This window comes from Grammomys surdaster, unplaced genomic scaffold (genome assembly GCF_004785775.1).
Source record: "Grammomys surdaster isolate TR1022 unplaced genomic scaffold, NIH_TR_1.0 66, whole genome shotgun sequence".
Classification (NCBI taxonomy): Eukaryota; Metazoa; Chordata; class Mammalia; order Rodentia; family Muridae; genus Grammomys; species Grammomys surdaster.
This window is the reverse complement of record NW_021604568.1, coordinates 971,363-998,868: the sequence shown is the minus strand read 5'-3', so window position 1 is coordinate 998,868 and position 27,506 is coordinate 971,363. Positions and strand designations below refer to the sequence as shown.

At 44.6% G+C, this 27,506-nt stretch overlaps 1 protein-coding gene across 1 annotated transcript in view; it reads left to right on the top strand.

Annotated features, from left to right (window-relative positions):
• Positions 1-27,506, top strand: part of Tll2 (tolloid like 2) — a 114,296-nt gene that overhangs the window by 43,758 nt on the left and 43,032 nt on the right. Inside the window, exons 3-6 of the mRNA XM_028775450.1 lie at positions 5,747-5,821; positions 18,237-18,395; positions 20,401-20,518; positions 26,715-26,893. Coding sequence (XP_028631283.1) covers positions 5,747-5,821; positions 18,237-18,395; positions 20,401-20,518; positions 26,715-26,893 — 531 coding nt within the window. The remainder of the gene's footprint in view (positions 1-5,746; positions 5,822-18,236; positions 18,396-20,400; positions 20,519-26,714; positions 26,894-27,506) is intronic.

The window sequence follows — 27,506 nt, the reverse complement described above, 5'->3', positions numbered from 1 at the left end:
GCAGGCTCCATGGGCATGAACCTGCATGAAGGCAGGCTCCATGGGCAGGAGCCTGCACCATTTTGCTGCCCAGGGCAGGTGCTCAACCAGAATGTTTTGAAGTGAATGGGCTGCTGGCAAACTGGGTTTTAGGATCTTGTGCTTGGCTTTTCTTTAAATTCTTCTTCTTCTTTGATTGATTCAAAGGCATTTTCTGCTATAATTATCTATTAAGGACACCCTAAAACAATCTGCAGTTAAGAACAGTAGCTACTGTGTTTAAGAAAATGAGGGATCAAGTAATGTTATGCTTTAAGAATGAAAAATAGAAGGAATAATTAAAGTTTTGTTTATGCATTTCCATATAATGAATATTCATAGTCACTATTATTCAAACGGGCAATATTGATTTATGAAACAAGGTCCCCTTGGGGTTTGAAGGAGCCTGTCTCTTCCTGCCTGGATATCTTGGATGTGTATCGTTGATATTTCATTAATTATGCTGAGATGAAGGGGCGTTGTGTGTACACCAGTGTCTATGCATGCAGTGTTGATGCATGTAATTAAGGCATTTTTTGTTGGGAGCGGAAGAAAATTGGACTTTCCCAAAGAAAAGCAGCCTGCTCCCAAAGTTGCTAACAGATTGCTTCTTAATTGAACTTGGGAGGTGAATTATATGGTGAATTAGAAAAAAGAACAACTTGGAATTCAGTGAATTGCTCCATAAAGGAAACTGTGGGATTGGATTGCAGATGCTGGTTAGAGACATTTTAGCCTGGCCTCATGCATCACGGGCCGCTGACCTCCACTGTGTTTCAGAGAGAGTTTGGACTGGCCAAGCTCTCCTTTCAAGGCCTGGAGGGCTTTCTTTCCCAGAGACCAGCTGTAAGCCTGGGTTTCTTATGCAAAGGAGACAGTTTGAATAAACCCCTGTGACTAATGAAATTTACAAGGCTTTGCATATTGTTACACTGAAGAGATAATTAAACAACTGCCAAATGTATGAGATATGTTAGTATGTATGTGCATACATACCTGTGCATATGTATGTGCCTGTGTGTGTGTATAGACATGTGTACACATATACATGTGGACTTTTTTTGTCTTGCAGCCAATTCCTTAGGAAGAATATAGTCCTGTACTATGAATGAATCCAGTTGCCCAAATATGGTTGTTTGTTTGGTGTGTGTGTGTGTGTGTATGTGTGTATACAGGTTTGTTCATGTGGAGGCCAGAGGACAGTCTCAGGTGTGATTCCTCCAACACTGTCTGCCTTTCCTTCAGAGACAAAGTCTCTCTGACATGCTCAGAGCTTGCTAAGTAGGTTAGGTTGGCTGGCCAGTGAGCTCCCAGGATCTCCCATCTCAGCCCCTTGAATGCTGGGCTAAGTTTGTCAGCATGGTTCCTCACATGGGTTCTGTGGTGAAACTCAGGTCCTGCTGCTTGCAAGATAAGCAAACACCTTGCTGATTGACCCTGGCCCAGTTCCAGTCTTTCGTCTCGTCTACAGAACTTACATCTGTAGTCTCAGCCTGAGCCACATCTGTCAAGGAATAGTTGCTGTCATTTTAGGGGTAACACGGCTTCTTCTGGGGTTGTGTGAGTCTAATCCCAACACTACATCTCCAGTTCCTAGTGAGATTGTAAGGAAAGGCCTCAGTTGTTAAGACGATCATACAAGGTTAGCCAGGCTTGTAACAGCTGGAATTATAAGCACATCCTGGCTGCTGTGATCAATCCTGATTGAATCTTCAGATCACCTGGGAAGCTTTTCAAAGTCTCCATGTCCAGGAATGCCCCAGGTTGATTACAGCAGAGCTTCTGAGGGTAGGCATGGGGATAGGAGGCAGGCTTCAGTATGTCTAAAAGATTTCCCAGGTCATTCTAAATTGTGGCCATTGTTGAGAGGCATTATTCAGTAGCTGCCTCCCTCTCTCTAGTAAAGCTGAGAAACACATTTCCCCCACAACATTAAACTGAGCTGTATTTAATGATTGGTGTCATCCTTTGAAACACCATTAAGCTGCCTCTAGTGTTTTGCTCCCTGGACCATCCATCTTTTGTGTAACTAGGTGCCTGCCTCGTGGCAGATTCTGAGTATTAGGACTGGTGTGTGTGTGTATGTGTGTGTGTGTGTGTGTGTCCTTTCCTTTATGTTACTAAATCTAGAAAGTTACTAAGAGGGTTCTGCTGAACACAAAACCATGTCAAGCATGTGTAGTGAGAAAGGGTAGTGGGCTGAGGAAGCTCAGAGGTGGTAGGCTTACAGCTGGGAAGAGCTGGGGTGCCAGCCTGCAGTGTCCCAGAGGAAGTGAGGTCCAGCTAGAGAGTGGGAAACCAGTAAGATGTAGCCAGGCCCAAGAGGAGGACAAGCTTTAAGAAGATGTTTAAATATGTAAGGTGGTCCACATTTGTAATTCCAGTAACTTAGAAGGCAGAGGCAGGAGGATTTTGAGTTTAAGGCCAGCCTAGTCGGCATAATAAGGTCCTATTTCAACAAAAATAAAGGAGGATAATGGGAAATAGAAATCCACTTCCTACAGCTTAGGGTGGCTCAGTTAGTGGAAGTAGAGGCAAGAGGTGAGGCAGAGGAGCCTCAGAGGGCCAGGCCAGTAAAGGTCTCAGCCATGCGCAGAGCAGAACACATCCCAAAGGCAGTGGGATGCTTTGTGTCCAGAAAGGGCAAGGCTGGTCAACTTATGAACTCTAGGTGGATCCCAGACAGAGCAGGAAGCCTGGGCCTGGTATCTTCAGAGGATGAGATCAGAGAAGGGACTGTGCTCTTTGTGGTTTGGTGATAGGTGTTTTGTTTTGTTTTTGTCTTTTGAGACAGGAGCTCTTGTAGCTCAGACCGGCCTTGAGTTTGCTACATGGTCATGAACTCCTGATCCTCTGTCCCTAGGCTGGGATGACAGACATGTGCTTCCATTCAAAGCTGGTATTTGTGTTCTTAACTGCCACAGCTCTGTCAGCTAATGTCAGGCATCCTCTCACAGATTGTCAGGACAAGGCTCTGGGCTCTGTGGAGTTGCCTATACCTCTGAGTGTAGGCAACAGAGTAAGCTGTTCTTGCTCTGATGGGGAGTCTGAGGGGCACAAGGACTTTCTGTGACTGACACCACGGTGCCCTCAAGGCAGTTACCTCTTGGTGTGTGTTCCCTGGTCCTTCCTTGGGTGTCTATGAGGCTGGAACCCCCGTGCATTCTTAGCTTGTGGCTAACACCTTGGCACTTTAGTTAAAAGATTCTTTCAGTCATACTTACTTGTGTCTGTCCCATCTCCAAAGCTTTTCACCTGTTCTAGCTCCCAGCACCAGAGAGTCAAAGGAACCGGAGAACCCTGCCTGCATCTTCTGCCTGCTGTAGAACCCAGGGGCACCTGGCTCCCTCCATCACAGCCACAGCCTTCCCCACAGCCCCAGCCTCTGTCACTGCCCTAGGTGCCTCCATTAGAAGCTCCAGCTCATCTTGAACCAGGGCTGTGTCCAGATATCATGTACAGAACTTTCTCCCTGCTCCCTCCCCTGCTTCATTTTGGGAAGTGGAATAGGATGAAACTGGCTGATATCTACACTGGACCCCCACGGCTTGTAGACACTTATTCTAAATCTCAGCTCCCATGCCTCTCTCTTGTCCAGTGTTAACAACTCTGGTTATGCAAAAGGTGGATGCGGTTAAATGCCTGAATCTGATCTAGGATGCTCCAAGATGAAGTCCAGAAATGCCTGCCTGCAGGGCCCCACACTGGCTGGTCTTGCAGTTGATGGCTGACAGGCTCACTGCCATTCTCTCTCTTTTCCTTCCATTCCTGGCACCCCCAGCTCCCTGCTGCTGGGCATCTTCCCACCGTAGGGCCTTTGCACCTGCCATTCCTCAGTTTGGAATGCTCTTTACCAGATATCTATAGACTTTTTTTCTATAGAAGTCTCTCTTCAGACTTCTGTTCTTCTTTTCTACATGAAGTGGCACTCTAGAATCTCCCTTTTTTTTTCCTTCGCACTTACCAGCAGCCAACTTAAGTACTTAACTTTTATTTGTCCCCCTTTCCCCTCCCTCCATCAGAATATAATTTCCTGAGGTCACTCCCCAGCAGTAGTAACAGAATCTGGCACATAGCAGGTGTCGGATGCATATTTTCTGAATGAACACACATCTAAACAAACCCATTACCTCATCTGGTCCCCGCAGCAGCCCATTTGACAGACCAAAGATGCTAACGCCCAGGTTCTCGGCAGCAGTTGCGCAGCCTGCGGGGCGGAGGCTGAGCTGGACTCGCCTGGCGGGGACCCACCCCTCTCTCTGCAGATGGCACATTCCTGTGCTGAGGAACGACTTCATACCGTCAGGATTTCCCCTGACCTTTAGCCTAAGAGGAAATGATATCGCAACTGGAATACCCAAGGGCCGAGAGCTGGCAGCGCAGACCCCAGCAGCTGCAGGAGTCGTGTGAGCGCATTCCTAGCTGGCCAGCCAGGCAGGATGCAGGGAGTCTCCTGTCTCTGCCTGGTGCTGGGGGTCCTTTCTCTACAGGAGGCCAGGGCAGCTGCAGGCCTTGCCTGAGTCACAGCGGTGGATAGGCAGACTGCCACTCAGGAGCTGGTGAATGGCCACATGCTGCCTCTACTGGTGTGGACTTGGACACAGGTTACTCATTGGACAAGTGCGGTGCCAATGTAAGCCTTCCTCAGGCACTGATGGCTCAGGGTAGGTCTTGGATCTTTAACCAGGAGACCATGTTCTGAGCCAGGCCACCCTGGGCTCATTAGCATTCTCCTCGGCCTTGGCTTCTCCAAGATGGGGTTGTGCACTACCTAGCCCAGAGTGTTCTAATGGGGGCAGGGAGATTAGGGAAGGTTGCTTCATAAGCTTCAGGTTTCTCAACCTATGCAAAGAAACGCCTTCTTGTTTGTCAATAAATTCTTCTTTGGAGGCTTTGATATGGTTTCACGGTCACTGTATCCCCTGGGCACAGATCTGCTCCCTGGTACCCTACCCAGCACCCACTGATGACTCTTCTTACTCTCCCACAGAAGCCCCGACCCTCCTGTCAGCCCATGCTAAATTTAATCTTCAGAACTTGCAGTTAGCTTCTCTGCTCTTATATCCAGCTCTGCATTTAGAGAGTGCTAGCGTTGAGACAGAAACACTGCCTTGTCTGTGGTTGAATCTGTAGTCCTGGGATTGGACCCAGCACATAGTAGGACAGTTTGTCTTTGGAGATTGACATCTTTTGAGTGAGATAAGTGCTGACAACATGTCTAGACATGGCTGCCCCCCACCCTTCACGTTTAATCCTTGCTGCCCTTGCTCTACCGTGTCTGCAGAGTCCTGTTTATAAACCAAACTCAGCAGTTTTCTAAACTTGATTCTTCATATGGGGAAAATAGAAGGAAAAGAGAAAGCCCAGAACAGCAGCATCTCAGTGAGGGAGCTCTAGCGGAAGTTCGGCAGCCATGCTGGACATCACTCGAATGGACCTGACTCCAGAACTTCCTTGTGCATCCATTCTGTCTTCTCTAGGTGGATGAGGAGCTGACCTGGGACTCCCCACAAACTCTATTAATTCCATTCTGGGCATCCCTGGCTGACCAAGGAGGATGGTAGTTTTGCTAGTTTATGAGTTGTTATTAAAATAAAAAGGCATTTATGGACACAATAAACTTTAGTTGACCAAATCCTTGCTGCCCTGGTGGTCACCCAATGGCCAGGTTTGCTCCTTTGATGCTACTGAAAGGTGTGTCTTTACCTCTTTTCTTGTCTTCTTTCAGGTGGCCTTGAGGAGACATCTGTAATGTGGCCAAACGATACAGCTTCTAATACCAGCATCCAGGTGCCAAGAAAGGGTAATGTCTGTGAGGCCACATCAGGCCTCTGAGGATCTTTTATTTTTCTTTAAAATTGTGGCAAATTTTGATAAATAACCTAAACCCTTTAACCATTTCAAAGTGTAGTGTGTAGTGGTGTCAGGTGCATGAACAATGTGGCGTGACCTTTTCCATCTTGTGCATACCTTTAGCATCACTCCCGAAGGAGACTCTGTACCCATTAGTTGGTATCACCATGCCCCAGCCCCCAGCTTTGGGTGTCTTCTGGAACCTCCTTTGTCAACAGCTGGGCTGGGCATGCACACGGACAGCAATGGGGATAGGCAAATGTTTCCTTTTGTGGAGTGAGGGGTGGGTGAGTGGGGGGACTTGCTGTGTGTGGGAGATTGGGTATGGAAAGATGTCTTGCTTCATGCAGGGGACATGGAAAGTTGTCTTGCTGGGATGGGGGAATGGGAAGCTGTTTTTCTGCAGGGGTGGGAGGTATGGAAAGGTAGGGTTTATTGGTTGGAGATTGCTAGAAAGTTCTGTCCCCTGGGTTTGGCTTTTCTCTCTGGTTACTTGGCTTGTGTGTTGAAGGCCTGAGAAGAGAGATGACAAGGCTTACATGTTTCAGAGAAGAGGGTCTGTAAGGCAAGAAAGGAGAGTAGATGTGGGGTAGTGGTGGTCGGCCACTGTAGACTGGAGTCTGCCCAGGAAGGGATAACAGAGGCAGGTGGCTGCTTGTGGCCGGTCTAGAGCCTTCCTAGAAGTAGCCCCATGGCCTTTCTACATGTGAAGGTTCAGAGGCCCAAGGGTCAGCAGTACTATGAGCTTCTGGTGGTATCTGGACATATGTCAATCTTGGAGATTCAATTCTCATTCAGGGCAGTGCTGGAGTTAACTGGAGAGCAAAGGAACAGTTTTTTAAATGGTAGAATCCCTCTGTAGGGATGAAATAGAAACCATTACTTGTTATAGTTTATGATTTTGCTTCAATATTATTTTCTCCTACACATGTGAATATTTAAAACTTCATATACATTTACACAAATGTACAAACGACTTGATACCACCATGTATTATTCTTTAGTGTTCTGCTTCCCCCTTATTTTGGCTACCCCCATACATGACCTACAATCACCTTTTTCTTCTCCCCAGATAATAACATTTCTCCTCTTCCCTACATGTTTTTGTGCATGCACTTGTGTTGACATAGGAGGACATGTACACATATAAGCACACATCAACATGTATGCATGCATAGGTTTTGTCATTATTTTTTAAATGCAGGATTGCATTGTATACACATTTCAATGCAATGTGCTTTGTCACTGATATCGTGCAGATAACTCCTCCAAAGTAGTTGTGATTAATTTATTCCTACAAAGAGTTGCAATTCTTTGTATATTTGATTATAGTAGTTGTAATTCTTAGTTGTGTTCGTAGTAGAGACTGACAGTTTATCCAATTGTTCCTTTGTTCTAAACATCCTTGAACACATGCCTTCACTTATGTAGTATGACTTTTAAAGACTTACTTTTATTTTTAATTATGTATATTCATCTGTGTGGTTATGTGTCTGTGGGTAGGTGCCCATGGAGAGCATTGAGTCCCTGGAGCTGAGAAGAGGGTTGACAAGGCATGGGGAACTATGTATCTCAGAGAAGGGTCCATGAAGCTAGGAAAGACCACAGATCTGGGGTAGAGGTGAGAGGTCATGTAGACTAGAGTTGTGGACAATTGTAAGCAGCCTGACCTGACCTGGGTGCTAGGAACCAAACTCGTGTCCCTTGCAAGAGCATCATTCTTAACTCCTAATCCATCTCTCCAGCCTCATTCAGCATGTTTTTAATAGATGTTGCAATATTGAGTGTCTGCAGGAATAACAATCCATGTTTCCATAGTAACTTATGAGGGTTATCCCTTTCCCCAGAGCCTCACTAGTACCAGGTATTTTTAACCAATAAGCAAAGGCTTATTATTACTTAGTTTGTGTTCCTTTATGACTGCTGGTGGCTATGAGCATCTTTTCCTGGGTTTGCTAATGATCCGGGTGTACACATTGGTATTCTCCTCTTTGTATGTTTTGCTTATGTCTCTATTGGGGTGCTGATCCCTTTCTTCAAGTTGCCTTGCTTTACAGAGCAGCAGATTCTTTCCCTCCCCTACCAGGCTGCTGGAGGAGTCTGTTTGTTTTCAGCTACGTATCTTATAGCTGGGATCACGAACAGACAGTCCCTTTAGACTCTTCTCCTTTCTTTTCTTCTTCTCCCCTCCCTCCACAACTCCCAGGGCTGCAATTCAGTTGTATTCAGAGTATTTTCATAGCATTCATAAAGCTCTGGGTTTGGTTCCCAGCATCATATAAACTAGGCATCAAGGTGCGGACCTGTAATCCCAGCACCTGGCATGTAGAGGCACGAGGATCCTAAGTGCAAGGTTATCTTCAGCTAAACAGTAAATTGGAGGCTGGTCTGAACTACACAAGACCCTGCCTCAAAAAATAAATAAATACAAACAAACAAAAATATGTACTTTTCTTCTTTTGCTTATTTGATAGTTGACAACAATATCTTTATTAACTCTTTGAAACTTTATATAATGTTTTTTGATCATTTTCTTCCCCATCCCCCAACTCCTCTTAGATCCACACCTCTCCCCACACCACCCAACCAACTTCATGTGTTCTCTCTCTCTCTCTCTCTCTCTCTCTCTCTCTCTCTCTCTCTCTCTGACCTATTGAGTTCAGTGTGTTGCCCAATTATTCTTGGGTGTGGGGCTTGTCCTGGATCATAGTTCACCCCAGATCACCCTTAAAGAAAACAGACTCCCTCCCAGCAGCTATCAAATGCCAATAGTTTCTCGGTTGGGAGTGGGACTCTGTGTTCCACCCCACTTATTGGGGTTTTGTCTGATATGAGCTCATGCATGTCTCATGTGTGCTGTCGCAATAACTTTGAGTTCATATATGCCTCTGCCCTGTTGTATCCAGAAGACACTGTTCTCTTATAGTAATCTATCTGCTCGGCTCCTGAAATCCTTCTACCCTCTCTTCCACAATATTCTCTGAGCCTTAGGGTAGAGAGTTGGGAAGGGGAGTGTGCTATGGATGTCCCATTTAGGGCTGAGCATGCAGAAGTCTTTTATTCTCTGCATATTGACAAGCTGTGGATCTCTGTGTTAGCTGCAGAAGTTTCTCTGATTTAGTCTGAAAGATGGACTAATCTATGAATATCACAATAACACATTAGGAGTTATTTTAATACTATGGCCTTAAAGCAGAATAATGTCAGTAGATTCTTCCATAGGGCATATTTTTCTATCTAACAACAGGTCCTTGGTCCCAATAACAGTGCCAGGTCTGGGTTTCTAATCATGGAGTTGGTTTTACATCCAATCAGAAAGTGGTTGGTTACTCCTCTAATATTCATGCCACTGGTGTATTAGAGGACCTATTTTTGACAGTACTTATTATAGCTGATAAGGTTCATATCTGGCTAAGAAACACTATGGATTGCTTTTCTCCCCTGATAGCACGCATAGCACCTTACAGCTCCGTGAAAGCTAGCTTGGAAGGATGAAGCTTTCAGGTCAGTAACTGTTTGATTTATCCATGTTTTATGATGCCAACATATGGCGCCTCCAGCTTCTCGGGCTTCAGGCAGATACAGGGGCTCTTCATTTGGCTGCAGACAAGCATGGTGGTAAAGATGGATCACAGTGTGTGGAGAAGCAGCTGGAGAGAGTTGTCACAGCACTGAAATGGCATCGGTGCCATGCTGAACCTTTCTCTTCCATATTTATGTGATTTCCTGCTGTGTAAAAACCATCCTTGAAGTTGACTTCAGACAATGACATTTCATGGTTCTGTGGAGTGACTGGGCTCACTCAGTGCAGTGGCTCTTCCCCTATTGTTAGCAAGGATTACCTACTTGACTACGTTTTAGCAGCTGGCTTGGGCTGGATGGTTCAGAACAATTTTGTGCTCTCTCCTCTTCAATGATCCAAATCTACAGCAGGGTGGCTGGCTAATCAAAAGGTGGAAAGCATAAGGCCTGGATGAGAACCCCAATATTACCTCTGACACATTTGATCAAGCCAAATGTCAGAGTTCAAGGAGAGAGAGGTGGATTCCACTGAATGTCAGCATTGGTGTGAGGTCACAGACTAGGGTACTTGCTGGTCCACATAGGATACTATCATCATTCTTCAAGTGTTCATCAGGAATAGATAATACCAGGGTATTTGTACTCACCCGATCAGATAAGCAAGGAGAATCAGAAACACTTGGGTTTGAATCCCAGTTAGTAGCTACAACATTGGTTACTTTATTTAATTCTTTATTTGGAGCGTGGGGAGAATTAGAAATATTCATATAAAGTACAAACATTAAACGCACTTGAGTGTAGCTCAGCTTTCCAGTTTTTGTTCTGTTTTGGAGACAGGTTCTCAAAGTGTAGTCTAGACTGACCTTGACCTCAAGATCTTCCTGCCTCTGCCTCCCCTAGTGCTGGGATCACAGGCACACACCACCGGGACCAGCATTCCTCCACTTTTTTCTTCCCACCTTCCCCACTAGGAACGACATTAGCGGCACTGAGAACGCATCATCTACCCCTGAACTGAGATTCCACAGCTGTTCCACAGCTGCACGGAGCACAGGAAGGAATGAGCCGCCTGCAGCCCATTAAAATTCTGCCTCTAGTTGGGCCGCACATGGAATCGGCTCTCCAGCAGATGTTGGAGGGTTTTTTTTTGTTTTTTTGTTTTTTTGTTTTTTTTAAAGCAGGATGAAGATAACACTTTCCCTTTCCTCCCACACCTCTGAAGTCTGCTAGCCCCACAGAGCTGACCCTTGAATGACTCTGGCTTGTTCAAAAAGGCCAGTGAGTGTAGAGGCTAAGTCCTTCTCTCCACTCTACATCTCAGTCACAGACACGCAGGTCTTTAATCTGGGGGAGGAGCAAGACCCACAAGGTGAGGTCAAGACAGGCTGTTCTATTCTGTCCCACTCCATCCCTCTAGGATACTGCTGGATGCCTGCCTTGGGGTCACATCTTGTTTTTATTTGAACTGAAGATATGAAACACCAACCTTAGAATTCTCTTTAATTGCAGGCTGACTATTTCCCACAAACCTAGAATAAGATGGTCTGAGCAGAAAAGGGGATTTGAGGGAGTGCTGGATTAGTTTTAACAGAGGTTGGTTTCTGGACACTATGTAGCGTCCTTCCTTCAGTCCTGAAGGTGAGGATTTGTGCCTGCAGCCTTGGGCTGGATTCTAGACTGCTCACTCAACATTCCCATGAAGCCTTGATCAGAGCAGCCCCTTCCTGGGAGCTGAGAGCTCAGCATACACTTGAGTCTGTGATTCTATTAGTAAGGGGGTGTGTGTAACTGCCTCAAGCGTACAAGCTGAGTAGAGTCCGATACGTTGAATATTTGTAAGAGAACATGGTCCTTTTCCTTTCGAGACCAGGCTGTAAAGACTGTTCCAAAGTGAAGAGCGGGAGCTGTTTGCAACCCAAAACAAGGATTCCACAGACAGCTGCAAAATGCCACCCTGTATTCAATGACACTCCCTGAGTGTCATTGTCTGCAGGTCCAGGTATAACCACAGAGCCTGACTAACTTCAGGCTCCCGTTTTAACTTGTTCCAACTGCAGGCAATGGCTCTTGCACAGCTTTTCCTAACCCCCAGTGATTGATAGTCTCTGCTTGGTTCCCTGCTTGTCTCACAGAGAGGCTTCAGGAAGTAGTCAGGCTCAGGGTGGGGATGGGGGTGGGGGTTCTGCACAACCATATGGAGAGTAAATGGCTGTAACTATCGTGAGCATTTATCTTAAGTTCACTGCCCCTAAAACTCTTAGTCTCAGCCCTTGAGCTTTATCAATGAGTCCCAAACGCCACTGAGTTTTGGCCTCGATAGCAGCTTGAAAAACTGCAGGTGCCTGGACTCCAGGCCTGTTGGGTCACAGCTTCAGTGCAAGAGCAGAGAGCTGTAGTTTTTTAATGCTTTCTCGGTGTTTTTAGGGTGCACCTAGTTATGAGAGCCATTGTATAGGGTAATTTACAGCTCCCTTTGCAGCAAGGAACTGCTCTTGAGTCTTTTGAAAATGGTCATCAAGATGAGACTCTGGCTGCTGCCTGTTGGGGTGAGAGTTTTGCAGATATCTGGGCATCTGGGGTGCTTATTTCTGGTGTATGAGTTACCACTTGCCTAATGTAAAAATTACAGCTCTTCGCTTGAGCAGTTTGGTCAGTTGTGTTTCTGTTTATGGCATGGCTGTGCCTTCAGCTGAACATGAAATATTGAACAGCAACGGACGATCCACTTTCAGAGAGGACATGTGGCTTGAAGAGGCAGGGAATTTAAATGGCCTGTATTCCCCCCCCCATCACCACCCTGTTCCACCCCCAGCGTGTTAAATCCTTTCAGATGCCCCCGAGCTCCTCTTGAAATGCAGAGCTCTTGGCCATAATAAATAATTACATCCTTCTATTTGGGTTCTGGTTCCAGATAGTAGTAATCCAAGAAAATCCAATAATGACAGTTGCATTAAGACCCCTCTTCCAGGCTGAGCAGAACATCTGTTTAGACATAGTTTTAATCGGCAAATGCTTCCTGTGTTGAGTCCTCGGCAAATTAAATTTCTCACTGGACCGAAGGGGAAGCTGTCATTCAATAAGCCGTGGCTGGAAATTACACCCCAGTCTGTTTCCAGGTGCATTGAAGATTTTCCCATGCTGACTTGGCCACATAAAACTGGCCCTTACAATGCTGGGTCACATGTCCATAGAGCACTGTTTGTCCAGGCGACACGGGATGTCTCCGTGCTTGTCCCTCGAATGGAGAAGTATTTTTGCCCATTCTCCAAAGGAGAATTGGCAGCAGAGGAAAATTAAGAGACTTGTTGAAAACCATATGGGATATGAATAACAAACTTCCACTTGCTACATCTCTGCCTGTGATTACTTAAGACAGGATGAGTCTCAGGATGTGAACATTAAGGGCTTTGCTGCTGCCAACCTTTTGGAGAGGTTTCCGCCACAGAACTGTTTGGACCATTGGGCTGTTTATTTTTAGAATAGCTTGTCTGTTTGTTAGTTCATTCATTCAAAATACAAAAATATCGAATGCTGCCACCCTCTAGGCACTGTGTAGGCATCGAGAACAGAACCATCAACGGAGAAGCTTGCCTCAGTTCTTGCTCTCATGGGGCTTCCAGTCAGCTAGACCATTTGAAATCTTGAAATAACGAATTTTATGGCTGGATAACAAAATAGAACATGCAAGGGGATGTGTAAACAGGCTGGGTTAACTATGTGAAATGGAGCAGGGTCCTGACAATGGACCTTCAGCCTGACTGTGGGATGGGGGCACTTCCCACTCCAGTGGGGTGTAGCCGCATGAAAGATGGTCCACTCTCACCACATGCAGATCTTCCCATTTTAAAACAAACTAGAGCCCAGATACAGTGACACCTGCCTATAATCCCACCACTCAGGAGGCAGAGGCAGGAGGATTGCCATAAGCTCAAGGAAAGACTGGGTTTAGAGAAAGGCCTTGTCTTAAAAAATAAAAATTGTTATGTGAAATCTCTGGATTTTTCAAGAGTTGGCTTCCAAAGTGAGATTAAAAAAAAAAAAAAAACAGTATGTGCCAAAAGTGTCCAGGCCAAATAAAACACATCTGTGGGTTGGGCTGATCCCAAGACTGCAAGTGTATGACTTCTGTTCTAGAAATTCGAGCAGTAAAAGAGTTTCAGCCTTAAAATGTATTCTATAGCAACTTCATAGGTGTAGAAACAGGGCCAGGGAGCTTCTAGGAAGCCATATGCAAACCTGTGCATGCAGCACTCTGTACACCACGGATGAAGCTCAGAGGGAAGACAGGTGAGAGGGCCAATGAGAAGAGACCAGGGTTTTCCCCAGCCTTCAGATGGTAAAGAGACTATCCAGGCACAATGAAACTGGACTAGGACTTAGGGGTCAGAGCTGCTGTGCTAACACCAATGGAATGCCAACATAAGCAAGGGAGATGTGCCCTTCACACCATGTGGGGCAGGAAGTGGTAGATAAACTCCCACATAAAACAGAAGTCCTCAAAGGGCTCAGAGAGTAGAATGCAACCTTACTGTCCATCCCAGGCACGGATGGGAGCAGGAATATCTTCTGCAAGAGTCTCAGTCACAACGTCTGTTCCTCATGCAGGTGTGAATCTTCAGGAAGCCCACAATTCAGAAATTGATATGAAAAGCTCACCTGAGACCCAGAGAGTCTCGAGTCCTGAAAAAAAGTACAAAGCAAATCCACAGCCAGGGTCCACACCAATACAGTGATCCTAGAAGTCCCCAAACCTGTTTGCATATGGCTGACACTGAATGGATTCAGTCAGGTTTTTAATGTGTATGTGTAAGACAACAGTAGTTCTAGGAAAAGCATTCATGATGTGGGAGGGAGTCCGAGATATGTGGGCTTGGAAGGAAGAAGGAAGGAGCAGAAACCGTGTAAATCTAGTACTCACGTATTAAATTCCCAGAAAATTTTAAATTAAAAAAAAAATGGTTAGGCTAGAAAGAGTCCTAAAACACCAGAAACACAGGAAGTTAATCAATGAAGGAAAAGTCAGAAGACAACAAATTAGAGAATATGGCAATCAGAAGGAATTTTAATAAGCATGACTAAAATAAGGAACAAGCCAAAGGGAGAATTTAAAACAGGGAGGAAGAGAATATTGTTAAAAAGAAGATACATTTGAGGATCTTCTGACTAGGTCTTGAGTAGATGGTAGCTACGTCACTGAAGCAGATGTCAGATAAATGGTGTGGTGAACACAGCCGAAGAGAGAATGAGTGAAGTAGAAAGCAGATTCCAGGAAACCATGCAAGTTTAAGCACTCAGATGTAACTAGGGCTTCCCCATCTGCTCTCAGGTTTACAAAATAACGACTCTGAGACTTATTATGTATGAATAATTGCCTAGGCTTGGGCTTGTTCCCTGACTAGCTCATAACTTACTTAACCTGTTTATGTTCTAAGTCCTGCCATGTGGTCAGTTACCTCTCCTCAGGTTCATGCAATTCTCTGCATCAGTGTTTGGGGTGAATCTCTTCCCTGACTCTATTCCAGAATCCTCTTCCGCTGTTGGAACTCCCACCTTCTGTTTCCTTACTAAGCTAATAGGCTAACAGCTTTTTTTTATTGATCGGTGATGCTTCCCTACAGTATATAAAAGATCTCTATGCACTCAAAGAAAGACACAAACTATGAAGACACACACAAAATAAGGTATAGGGAGATGGAGGTTTGAATGGTCATGTCTAATGGGTAATCAATAGGAATTCTAGAATGTCAGAGAGAATTTACAGACACAGACTGAGAAATTGCATTATCCTCACAAAAGAACAAATAAAGTCATTAAGGAATGTGATTCCAGGCAGGAGAAGGTGTAGGTGCCCATGAACAGGAAATGGGTGAATCGGACGGCATCTGTCTCACAAGCACAAAGTGCTGCTGATAGAAACTAACTGGAAACGTCAAAGCATGTAGACAGCAACATGAAAACATGGAGTCTGGAGTGTCATTCTGGGTTCTGTCTGTCTGTCTGGGCAACAAAAATACACTGGCTGAGGAAGACAAAGTGAAGTCCTGAGTGGGGGTTCCCGGTCTGTGGGTCCCATTGGAACATCAGAGTGCTACTGCCTGCCAGTTAGTGCTACAATTCTTTTAGGCAAAAGCCTTCCCCTACTATCTCTAATGAAGCTGCTCTCTGAGAGGATCTTAGCTTGTTTGTATTTCTTTACTGGGGGTGGGTTTGAATGCATACGCTTTACTCAGGGTAAACCAAAGATTCTATAATGTTTAGGAAGGGTGTGAGAATATCCAGGAAGGGAGAGTCACTGGCTAAGGAGCCTCATTAGCATGGAGCGGTGTTCTGGGTGCTGATTGCCTGTGACCACCTGGCTGGGGAGTCTCTTGATTGTATGCCCGGAGTCAGGCATGGAAACAGGGAGTTAGCTCTATTCTTACAGGTCTCAGATTCTGAGATTTCCAGGGTTTGAGCATGTTCCACCTCACCAGTCCCATGCTTGTTCCTCTGGTGGCACGGCCCACACGCCCTACACTGGAGTTGTTTTTAGAGTCTCATTTCTCAGAATGAAACTTGGGATTCTGGTTTCTTCAGACTGATCTTCCAGTCCACTAATTATTCGTCATTCAGTTCTGTATGACTATCGAAACTGAAAACCAGTGTTAATGAACAGGAGACAGAGTGTGTTAAGGGAAATAATCTGCTTTTAATCCAATTAAAAGCAAGAAAGAGACGGAAAGAAAGACAAAAAGGAAAACCCAAGTGAGAGTAGGAGATCCTCACAGGTGGATTAATGACATAAAAAAGAGATAGACACTTGGTATTGTGAGGAGATGTACCCAAGGCCCACTTAAAACTTACGTGCCACACTCATCAATGAACCAGAATGGCTCTGGGCTGGAGAGATGTCTCAGTAGTCAAGAGTGCTTCCTGCTTGCCCAGAGGACCCTCCAGTTCCTAACACCCATGTAAGGTGGCTCATAATTCCTTGTAAATGTGCGTCAGGGGTTCTAATGTCCTCTCTGTTGGTACTCACAAGTACATCTGGCATACAGTCTTTCGCCTTCATATACATAAATAAAAATTAAACTAAAAAATATGTATAGGGGTCAGAGAGACAGTACCTGCCTCTTGATCTGAAAATTTGAGTTTCATTCTTGGCACCAAGGTGGTGGGAAGAAACCAACTCCAGCGAGCTGACCTCCGACCCTCACCCACATGCGTGGCACACATCCCCACAATACACCTGTGTACACCCTCAGAATAAACAAATAAACATAATAGGAGAAAATTTACTAATATGAAATATTTCTCTATTTTATCTTGCTGATATACTAATATACATATATAGTCAAATGTTAAACAAGCCTTGTAAATTTAGTAAGACTAAATTTAGTCTTACTTGGTTATGTGTATAATTCGCTTTCTTTGCTGGTGAGGACACGACACAGTGTGGTTGCTCTGGGAAACAGCCTTGTAGTTCCTGAAAGGGTTAAACAGCACCATGCGATCTGGCATTCCACACCCAGCACATGCTTGGCAGAGGGGAAATCCTAGGCCCGCTGAAGCACATGTGTACATGAGCGTTCGTAGCAGTATAATTTATAACAACCCCAAAGTTGGGATGATTCCGGTGTTTAACCAAGGAACAGGTAAGCTAAATGTAGCCTACCCCTACAGCAGAATACTTCTGAACCACAAAATAGGATGAAAAGAAGATTCATACTATAAATGTGGATGAACCTTGAAAACTAGCCAAGTAAAAGGGGCAGAAGGCAGAAGGCAGAGGTTGCTCATATGGAGAACAGGCAGAGCCACAGAAACCTAGCAGATTTGGGCTGGCAAGGCAGAGAGAGAAACCGGAAGTGACTGTTAATGGGGACAGGGTTTCCTTCTGCAGTGTTGACAAGCTCATACAATTAGAGAGTGGTGATGGCTGCACACCTGATACATAGACTAACACCCTCAGAATTGTACGCTAAAAATGAAAGTGAATGTTATGGTTATGAATTAGATCTCATTTTTAAGGAAAGAAAAACAAGAAAAGAAACATAAAAATGAAGAGAGAAGGGAATAACTAAAGAAAATTTAAAAAGTGAATTTTCTTTTTTTTTTTTAGAAATTATTTATTTCATATATGTGGGTACACTGTCACTGTCTTCAGACACATCAGAAGAGGGCATAGGATCCCCATTACAGATGGTTGTGAGCTACCATGTGGTTGCTGGGACTTGAACTCGGGACCTCTGGAAGAATAGTCAGTGCTCTTAACCACTGAGCTATCTCTCCAGCCCCCAAAAGTGAATTTTCAGTAGCTGGATTTTTTTTTTCAGAGGGAGGAGGATGTAAAAACTGGAGAGGAGGCTCTCCAGGGAAGAGTAAGGAGGAGTTGTAAGCAAGCACACGGGAGGCCCTATGGAGGTCCAGCATGGTATGGATTCCGTCAGGGAATCCCAGTTTGAACATTCCCTTCTGTCTATCCGCATATTTCACGGTCCTTTCTGGACTTAGAATCTTTTTTTAAAATATTAAATATTTAATTATATGTATATGTGTGGAGGTGGGGTGGGGTACATGGGTGGGGTGGAGCAGGTGGGTGGGTGCATGTGGGTGTAGTTCCCATGGAGGGCAGAAGAAGGCATTGGTTCCCTGGAGCCACTTGATCTTAGACAGTTCACTTAAACCCAGCTATTGAACATTACCTACCAGGTTCTCAAAAACCTTTGTGGGTAAAGTGTTCCCTTAGAACACAGATTTACCCACCCCTGTGTTCACCACCTACCATCAATACAATCCTAAGCTTAAGCATAACTTGCAGAAGACTTTGTGGCAGGATAATTGACCCATTGACTGTCTTGCAGATGGCAAGGATGGCACCCCATTTCTGCCTGGCCCTGGGACCTCAAACACCACCACAGCGAAGACCTTCTCTGCTCGGGTCAGAAGAGCTACAACATCAAGGGCAGAGCGGATCTGGCCTGGAGGGGTCATTCCTTATGTCATCGGAGGGAACTTTACTGGTCAGTAGCCCTAGATGTGACCCCTTTGGAGCCCATGTTTGGGCTCTCAGGCTTGAGACAGGACTCCGTGGGAATGAGCGGGTACCAGGACCACAGTAGTTCCTCCAGCTAAGGTTCCCTTGGGCCGGTGGAGCCTGACATCAGGCCTCTGTTGGGGCTATGACTGCTGCAGAGGTCACCGTTTCCTGAAGGCTTGGTGGAGAGCAGGGAGTCTCATCAGGTCAGTCTTAAAAGGCTTAAACATTGAGCAGGAAGAAGGCAAGCATGGAGCTGTCCATGGTGGCTTCCGGCCTCTGTCCCTCTGCTTGGGATCAGTGCCCCACATGGTAACCAGAGATGCACACAGGTATCATACAATGTGGTATCACTCCCTGATCTGCATCCTGGCTCCACCTCTGACAAATCATTTAACATTTATGTAGTTCCCTGTTCTTTAAAGAGATCTGGTAGCCGGGCATGGTGGTGCACACCTTTAATCCCAGTGCTATGGAGGCAGAGGCAGGTGGATCTTCATGAGTTCAAGGCTAGCCTGGTCTACAAAATGAGTCCATGACAGGCAGGGCTATATAGAGAAACCCTGTCTTGAAAAACCAAACCAAACAAACCAAAACAAACAAAAACAAAAAGAAAGAAAGAAAGAAAGGAAGGAAGGAAGGAAGGAAGGAAGGAAGAAAGAAAGAAAGTTGGTGATAGAATGAAATGAGTTAACACAGATAAGAACTTAAGAACTGTGCCTAATGTCTTGTGGTATTATCTTTGCACTATGTAAATCACCTAGACTGAAGTTGGGGCTTCTGTCCCCGACCTTGAGCCTTCCCTGCAGAGCCTTGTCTCCTTTTCCTTCCTTTTTTCTCTTTAATCAGCTTCACCAGCCACCTTCCTGTTCTAGGTGTTACCCATGCCCAGGTCCCTAGCACATGTGCACTGTCCTGTCTCCTGGGACACTACCCCAGAGCTTTACCTGGCTGGCTTCTGATCAAACGATATATCCAAGATCAATCCTCCTGCATCCTCACCACCCCCACCAGCTGCACAGCTCACTCTGTAAATTTAACAGCATTCATCATGACCCAAAGTTTTTTTCCTTGTATTTGTGTCTACTTATCTTTGCCCAGGCTCTATGGGAGCAGGAACAACCCCTCTTTTCATTCCTACATGTCCAGCACCTAGGACAGTGCCTGGTACAGAGGAGGAGCTCACCATATCTGCCCACAGTAGGCCTACAGCACATCACTGGCTGGATGCCTGAACAAAAAGCCCCATTGAGTGAGCATCCCAGCCTCTCAGTATCTTCATTAGCTTTTTACATCCCTGGGATGCTGTGACTTCTGTGAGAAGTAGGCGAATGAGGAATATGGCTCAATGACTTGCCGCAGCAACTGAGAACTGTGAATGAACTAGTTAGCAGCAGATCAGCAGGCCTGAGAGTGGATACGCAGAGCCTGGAGCCATCTCTCCAGCCACAACATGCCCCTTGACAAGATTTTTTTTTCACCCTGGCTGAATGAAACTCACTATGTAGATGAGGTGTGCCTTGAACTTATGGCAATTCAGCTCTTGCCTCTGATTCCTTAGTGCTTAGATTGCCGACTGGCACCAGCATCCTCAGCAAAGGGAATTTGTGATTCCCAATGGATTTCTTTTCTGTGTTACTTAAAAAGGGTTTTTAAGACAATTTAAAACATTTGACAAACTTATATATATACAAGTGGTGACCTGATATATTTATAATGTATAATGATACATTGTTTAATGATCCCCACAACCCAATTAATGAACACATTCATCACATTCACCGTCTCATGTGTGTGTGTGTGTGTGTGTGTGTGTGTGTGTTTAGATGATGATGACACTTCAAACCTCTCTCAACCATCAGGTACAAAACCCACAGCATTATCAACAAGATTTTTAAAAATCAGAGCAGTCTTTGTCTTAAGTCTGTGCCTTCATGTCTGAAGAAGGTGTGCCCAGGAGCAAAGTGACCAGCATTGCTCTGTCGTTTCAGGCACCCAGAGGGCCATTTTCAAACAGGCCATGAGGCACTGGGAGAAGCACACCTGTGTGACCTTCGTAGAGAGGACAGATGAGGAAAGCTTCATTGTCTTCAGTTACAGGACCTGTGGGTAAGTAAGGCTGCCTCAGCATGGGAGGAGGCAACAGAGGGAAGGATGTGGGCTCTGAGTTTCTGTCACTGAACATTTCCACCGAGTTGTGATTTACGGAAGGACAGGGTTTGCTGGGAGCTCTTTGTCCTCAGTGAAATGGCAGAGCAGCTGAGTTCATAGTGTGGCTCCAGGAAGACTCACTGTTGGTGGGTCCTGTCACCAGGACAGCATGGCTGATGATTCCTGTGGAGACTTAGGTCAGGACTCCACTGAGGAACTGATAGCTGATGAAGTGGTGGGCTCTCCTTGCTCACTGTGGGTTTTGAATGGATGAACTTCTGCCATTTTAGAGGCCCCACAAGCTTACAGACTTCCTTCAGGAACCATAATGGACAATGATTGGGTTATTATAGGAGAAACCTTTTAGGATAGCTGAGGAGATGGCTCAGTGGGAAGGAGGTTGCTGTGCAAGCATGAGGACATTAGTTCAGACCCCCAGAGTCTGTGTAACAGCGAGGTGTGATGGATATGTCTATAACTCCAGAGGAGGGGCCCAGAGACAGTGAATCCCCAGAACCCTACCTAGCCAGGCTTGCCAAAATGGTAAGCTCTGGGTTCTGTGAGAGACCCTGTCTTCAAAAACTAAGTTCAGAGCAATAGTGAGAAGCACCCGACATTGACCTCTGGTCTGTACACACGCATACTAGGGTAGGTACACACACACACACACACACACACACACACATATACACATGCACATACACACATATACACGAACACACATGTGCAGATATACACAAAAGCACACACACGCACATACACACATGCATGTACATACACACACATGCATGTACATACACACATACATACACATACATGCACACAAACACACAGAAAATGTCTGTCATGCTGATAAATATATGTGATATGCTCTCTTACCCAGGTTTCTAATATTGAATTTTTTTAAAAACAATCCCAACTAAACGCTCTTCACATAGATGACTATTAAGGAAATGACCGAAATTTGAAGGGAACGGCAAATAAGTTGGCAGCAAGTGCGAGCAGAGAAGGAAGCCCAGATAACAAGCTTATGCACAAATAAGACTTTTACTGTTTTATTTTAAGATTTGTAATTAATTATCTAATTAATTTTGCAGTGCTGGGCATCAAAACCAAGGACTTGTACACATTAGGCAAGTGAGCTACACCCCTACTGTCATTTGTAAAGTCAGAGGATGAAAAAATAGGCCCTTCATAATGAGAAACGGTATAAGCTACGGTGAGGGACGGGCTGCATACATATTTATTGTGTATATGTCAGACATATACAGAGCATTAGGAATCATAAGACAGCTTAGTGAATCCAAGAGGGAAATGCATGAAAAAAAATCACTGAGATACTTGCTTTATTTCTGTAAGTCCAGATAGGTTGGCATCAAGTTGACAAAAAGTAAATTAGGGGTTTGTAGAGGATTTGGAAGATGCAGTTAATAGGTTGATTCTGCAGGTCTGTTAGTTTATATCCTGATAACATGTCTTTAAATGCACGAGGAAGGCTGAGACACATGTTCATTCATTAAACACTAAGAATAGCTGAGTAGCCTGGGGAGATGGTTTTATGGATAAAATGATTCCTATACCAGTTGGAGGACCTGAGTTCAGACTCCCAGAGCCCTCCTAAAGCTGGATAGAACAGGGAATGCTTTTAATCACAGCGTTCTGAGGGGAAATGAGATGAGAGTCAGAGACTGAAGAACCCTCAGCTCGCTGACCAGGTAGTCCAATGAACTCCACAGAGTACAACAGGAGGTGTCATCTCAAACAAGGTAGAAAGTGAGGACCAACACCCTAGGCTGCTCTCTGACACCGACATATGTGTTCTGGGACACATATGCCTGCAAACTTGTGAGTGTGCGCGCATGCGTGCACACACACACACACACACACACACACACACACACACGCTTTAAAAGGAAAAATAAACAATAAAATTTAAGAAGAATATCTTAATAGGTTGCAAAAGTTAGAAATAGCATTAAAATAATATCATATTGAAAAGCAATGATGGGCTGGAGAGATGGCTCAGTGGTTAAGAACAATGACTGCTCGTCCAGAGGTCCTGAGTTCAATTCCCAGCAACCATGTAGTGGCTCACAACCATCTGTAATGGGATCCCCAATGCCTTCTGAAGACAGTGACAGTGTACTCATATAGGATAGATAAATATTTTTAAAAACAAACAAACAAACAAACAAACAAACAGAGGAAAGCAATGAAATGGCATGGTAGTAAGAGTAAACATTACTCTTTTGTTAAAAACTCCACTCTGTCTATAGCCTTTATCAGGTAATCAAGATCTGCATAATGTCTAGTAATGAAATCACTACAGTTCAAAGGGAAAGAGATAAAGCTAAAGATACGTCCACAAGACAAACCACGTTGCTAATTAAGAATGATGATGACATTGTTAATTCATAGAATCTTGCCCACCTCGTGTGTGTGTGTGTGTGTGTATGTGTGTGTGCATTCACACCATCACAAGAGAATTAGCCCAATAAGAACACAAGCAAACACACAAAGCAAAACACTATAGGGCTAATAAACCTAAGAGTGAATTCTTTGACCAAATAAAAACAGTAGATAACTACTTCAGGCAAGAAAAAGCAACAGTGCAGAAACACACAAACTTAGAAGAGAAAACGGAACCTGACAGAGAAACAGCAGCAGAATTGTGAATAGTTCTTGCAACACTGAGAGTAGGAAATGTGGGTAACTCCAAGGTGACTATGTGGCATTGGCACAGACCAATAACTTTGTAGGCTTAGATTTTTCACAACCTACTTTAATAAGAGTTCTTAAATGCTTTAAACTCCCTTCTAGCCCATTGCCCACCAGAGGTAGTGGTAAGAAAAGGTTAACAGGGCAAAGGGGGATTTGGACCTCTTTAGAAGTAGTTCTTTAGGGGCAATTCCACTCTTTGTTGTCAGGATATCAGAAGTTCAGTTTACGTGAATCAGTGGTGGTAGCTCAATCCACTCACAAACATCATTCACAAATCAGCAACAGCTGTTCAATCTAGAAGAAACTGTGAGTCTCTGCCAATCGGCCCAAGTCTGAGGAAGTTGCAAGAAGCCACTGGAACACCACCGGAAGATCTTTGGTGCATTTCTCTCTACGAAATCTCGACAAACAGAGATTAGCAAAGAAAGCAAGGAGAACCAATGCCACACCATGCCTGTTGGGTTTTATCTATATCCTTTTCAAACATCACATGTTCTCTCAAGCATCTGCTCACTCCAGCAGAACGCCACGTGTCTGTTCTCAGGAAAACATCTTCCCACGGATCAGCCTCAGCAAAAACAACCTCTCCTAAGACAGTTTCCAGAAAAACATCACATGATACAATTGAGTCTCCAAAGAAACAAAACATTTTCACTTCATAACTTGGTTTTCTTTGTTTGAGAGAGGGTCTAACCATATAGCTCTGGCTAACCTAGAACTCTATGTGGCCTCCCCTGACTCTGCCTCTAGGCTTTCATTAAAACGTGAGCACCACAATACCCGGCACTTACTGTGTTAGAAAGCAGCACATTTGTGTGGTTCTCTTCCCTCCCTCTCCTCCATCTCCTTCCATCCGTTCTTTCCTCCTAGGCTCCTCCCCTCCGACCACTTTCCTCTTTCATGTCCCATGTGCCTTTTTGCCAATGATCCATCCTTTCTTATCACCTAACATTATTTTTTTTAGTTACCTTTCTAACTTTGTATTTTACTCTTATCTACCTGTTTGCATGCATACATTATAAGCTAGGATCTGCACGTGAGGGAGAAAATGCGTTTGGATTACTGTGCTTAATATTATACCTCTTAGATCCATTCATTTTCCTTATTTTACTTTTCTTCACAGTTGAATAACATTCTATTGTATTTGTGCACCAGTTTTTCATTATCCACTAACCTGTTGAAGGACACCTAGGCTGGTTCTGTATCCTTGCTATCATGAACACAGAAAGCAGTGATAAACACAGACTGTAACGTGCCTGTGGTGGGATACAGGACTCTTTGGGTACATGTTCCGGAGTGATACAGCTGGGCAGAACAGTAGCTTTTAAAGAAATGGATAAGCAGAACGAAGAAATTCTTTCCCTTGAAGCCCCAAATACAGAGTCTCATGAGGAATTCGTTTAGATCTTTCAACACTCTTGATACTGAAACATTGCAGCATGTCAGAGAAAGAACATTCCCAATACTTTTAAGAGAACCATCATGGAATTGCCTGCTTTCCTGAAAGCATCCATACTGGGTGAAGAAATTAACAAGCACAGTTGTACCTCACATGAACAGCTATGCAAAAGCCCACCTAAGATGTTAGAACTACGGCAGGGGATCAGAAGGAAGCCTTCTGATCAGTTTGTCTAGAACACAAGACCTGTTTATATCCAGGAAGTCTACTCACATAGCTGACAGATCAGAAAGATCTGGGCATACCTCCATAGATGCTGAAGGCATCTGGGTGACCAACATGCACTTCTGTTTCAAAAAGTAACCAAGGGATCACAGGAATAGATGCTAATTATAAAAGTGCAAATTTCCATGTAAACAGATAACTCTCTATATTTGTATGTGTATGTTTTATGTATGTATGAGAACACACTGATCCTAGAAGTGTTTCCTTTAGAATCAGGAACCATTCAAAGAGATGGCTGGCCTGCACAATTATTTAACACTGTTCCGGAAGTGCTAACATGCCTAGACAGGAAGTGAAATCAATACAGTGGAGATTGGCAGGAACGAGGAAGGCCAAGGTTGCATTATTGAGAGTTAACGTGACCATGTGCCTGGAAAACCCAGAAAGTCAAGTGAGAAACTTAAAATTGAAGAGACTCGACTACTAAGGTGACTGATCACAAAATGCGTTCCTTCTTCATACATCGTCCGACAAGTTTTTAGAACGGGAAGATGTTATTACTTTTTTGTTGTCTTTAGATATGGATTGGAGCAGGGGTGAGAGAGCTCTGTTTTTTGCAACATGGACGGACATGCATGCTTACATGCTCAATACATGATGTGGCAGATGGGATCATTCGATGTTTTAATTTAAAAAAATGATTTATCTTAATGTGTATATAGTTTTGCCTGTGCATCTATGTGTTCCTTACAAAGACCTCTTTGGAGGCCAGAAGAAAGCGTCAGATTCCTGGTAGCTGGCATTTCAGGTAGTTGTGAGATGCCATGTGGGTGCAGGGAATTGAATCCAGTTCCTCTGCAAGCGCAGCAAGTTCTACTAACCACTGAGCCATCTCTCCGACACCTTTGATTTCTTTTTTATACCTTTATTAAACTATTCTGATAAGCATGGTGCAGTGGTGTACACCTGTAATCCTAGCACTCCAAGGTCAAGGCTGGGCTATCAAGAATTTTAAGGTCAGCCTGAGCTACATAATAAGTTCTAATCTAACCTTGGCTACATAGTTAAACAATACTAGCAGGCTAGAGAAATACCTCAATGGATAAGGATGCTTGCTCTGGAAGCCTTAGGCTCTAAGCTTGAATTCCCAGAACCCACTTCATACTTTGGTAAATACGAGGGTGTGCATACCTTTGCACTAATATGCTCTCTCTTTCTCTCCCTCCCCCTTTCTCTCTCTCTCTCTCTCTCTCTCTCTCTCTCTCTCTCTCACACACACACACACACGCACACGCACACGCACACGCACACACCACACACCACTCAACAAAAAATAATAAAAGTCTCATAAAACCAGTGTTTACCTGTGTATTAGGAATAATGAATAAACATTTCTTGAACAAAAATAATTGTACCCAATATAGACCCTCACTGAAGGCCATTGACAATGTCATCCAGAGGCATGCCAGAACCCATTGCAGAACTCAGCCACCTACCCCTCAAAGAAGGTCCCACAGACACAAAACTTAGAAGAGAGATGGGTGTGGCACACTTCATTCTAGGTAGGAGGCCCATTTCTGCCTTTAGGTTCTAAATGGGATCTGTGAACACCAAAGGGCAGAGATGCATTTTGAGGGAATTGTGGCCTCGTTGTGGGGAGTTGAACAGTGGAAATCTCTCACCTCTGAAATGCATTTCTTTTTTCAAATGTACCTTTATACCACGGGTAGGAAGGTAAAATGAGGATGGAGTGTGCCTCTTCATTTTGATATCCTCAGACCTGCTAATCTGCATATTTCTATCATCTAGTTGTTGTTCCTACGTGGGACGCCGAGGAGGTGGCCCACAGGCTATATCCATCGGGAAAAACTGTGACAAGTTTGGCATTGTGGCTCACGAACTGGGCCATGTGGTTGGGTTCTGGCATGAACACACTCGGCCAGACAGAGACCAGCATGTCACCATCATCAGAGAAAACATCCAGCCAGGTAAGGGATCTTGGGTGGAATCTAGAAGCCAGCAAGGTTGGACATCCACAGTCTTTGGGACGCTGAGAAGAGGGCCTTCTGGAAGCCTCTCAGGCTCATTGCTGGCAGCGGAGTCAGCGACCCCACTTTACAGGCTGTTGCTATGAGGTCTGCCACTGTCTACCTGTGGCCTTCCTGAAAATACATCTGCTGAAGCGTGTGGCTTACAATAGAATAGGAACCCTGATTCTCCCTCCATGTTGTAAGGGGCAGTGAAATCCAATCCCAGTTCCTAAGTGGCAGTGTCTGGGATGATCAGCTAAAAGAGGAATTCTGGCAGCTTTTATGAGTCACTTTTGCCATGCAATGCAGTCTTTTGAACCATAACATGATTAAGACACAAATGCATATAGAAACAACATCTCTGCATAGAGTATTCTGCCCGAAGGCAGACAGCATGCACAGATCAAACATGTATGCATCCTCTCATGTCAAATAATTTGGTGTAAAAGTTCATATTGGATCCTGGTGAGGTAGTATTGGTTTATAAGCCACACACTAGGGAGGTTGAGGCAGGAGGATCACAAGTTGGAGGCCAGCCTAGACTATGAGTGAGCTTGGTCTATGAGCGGCT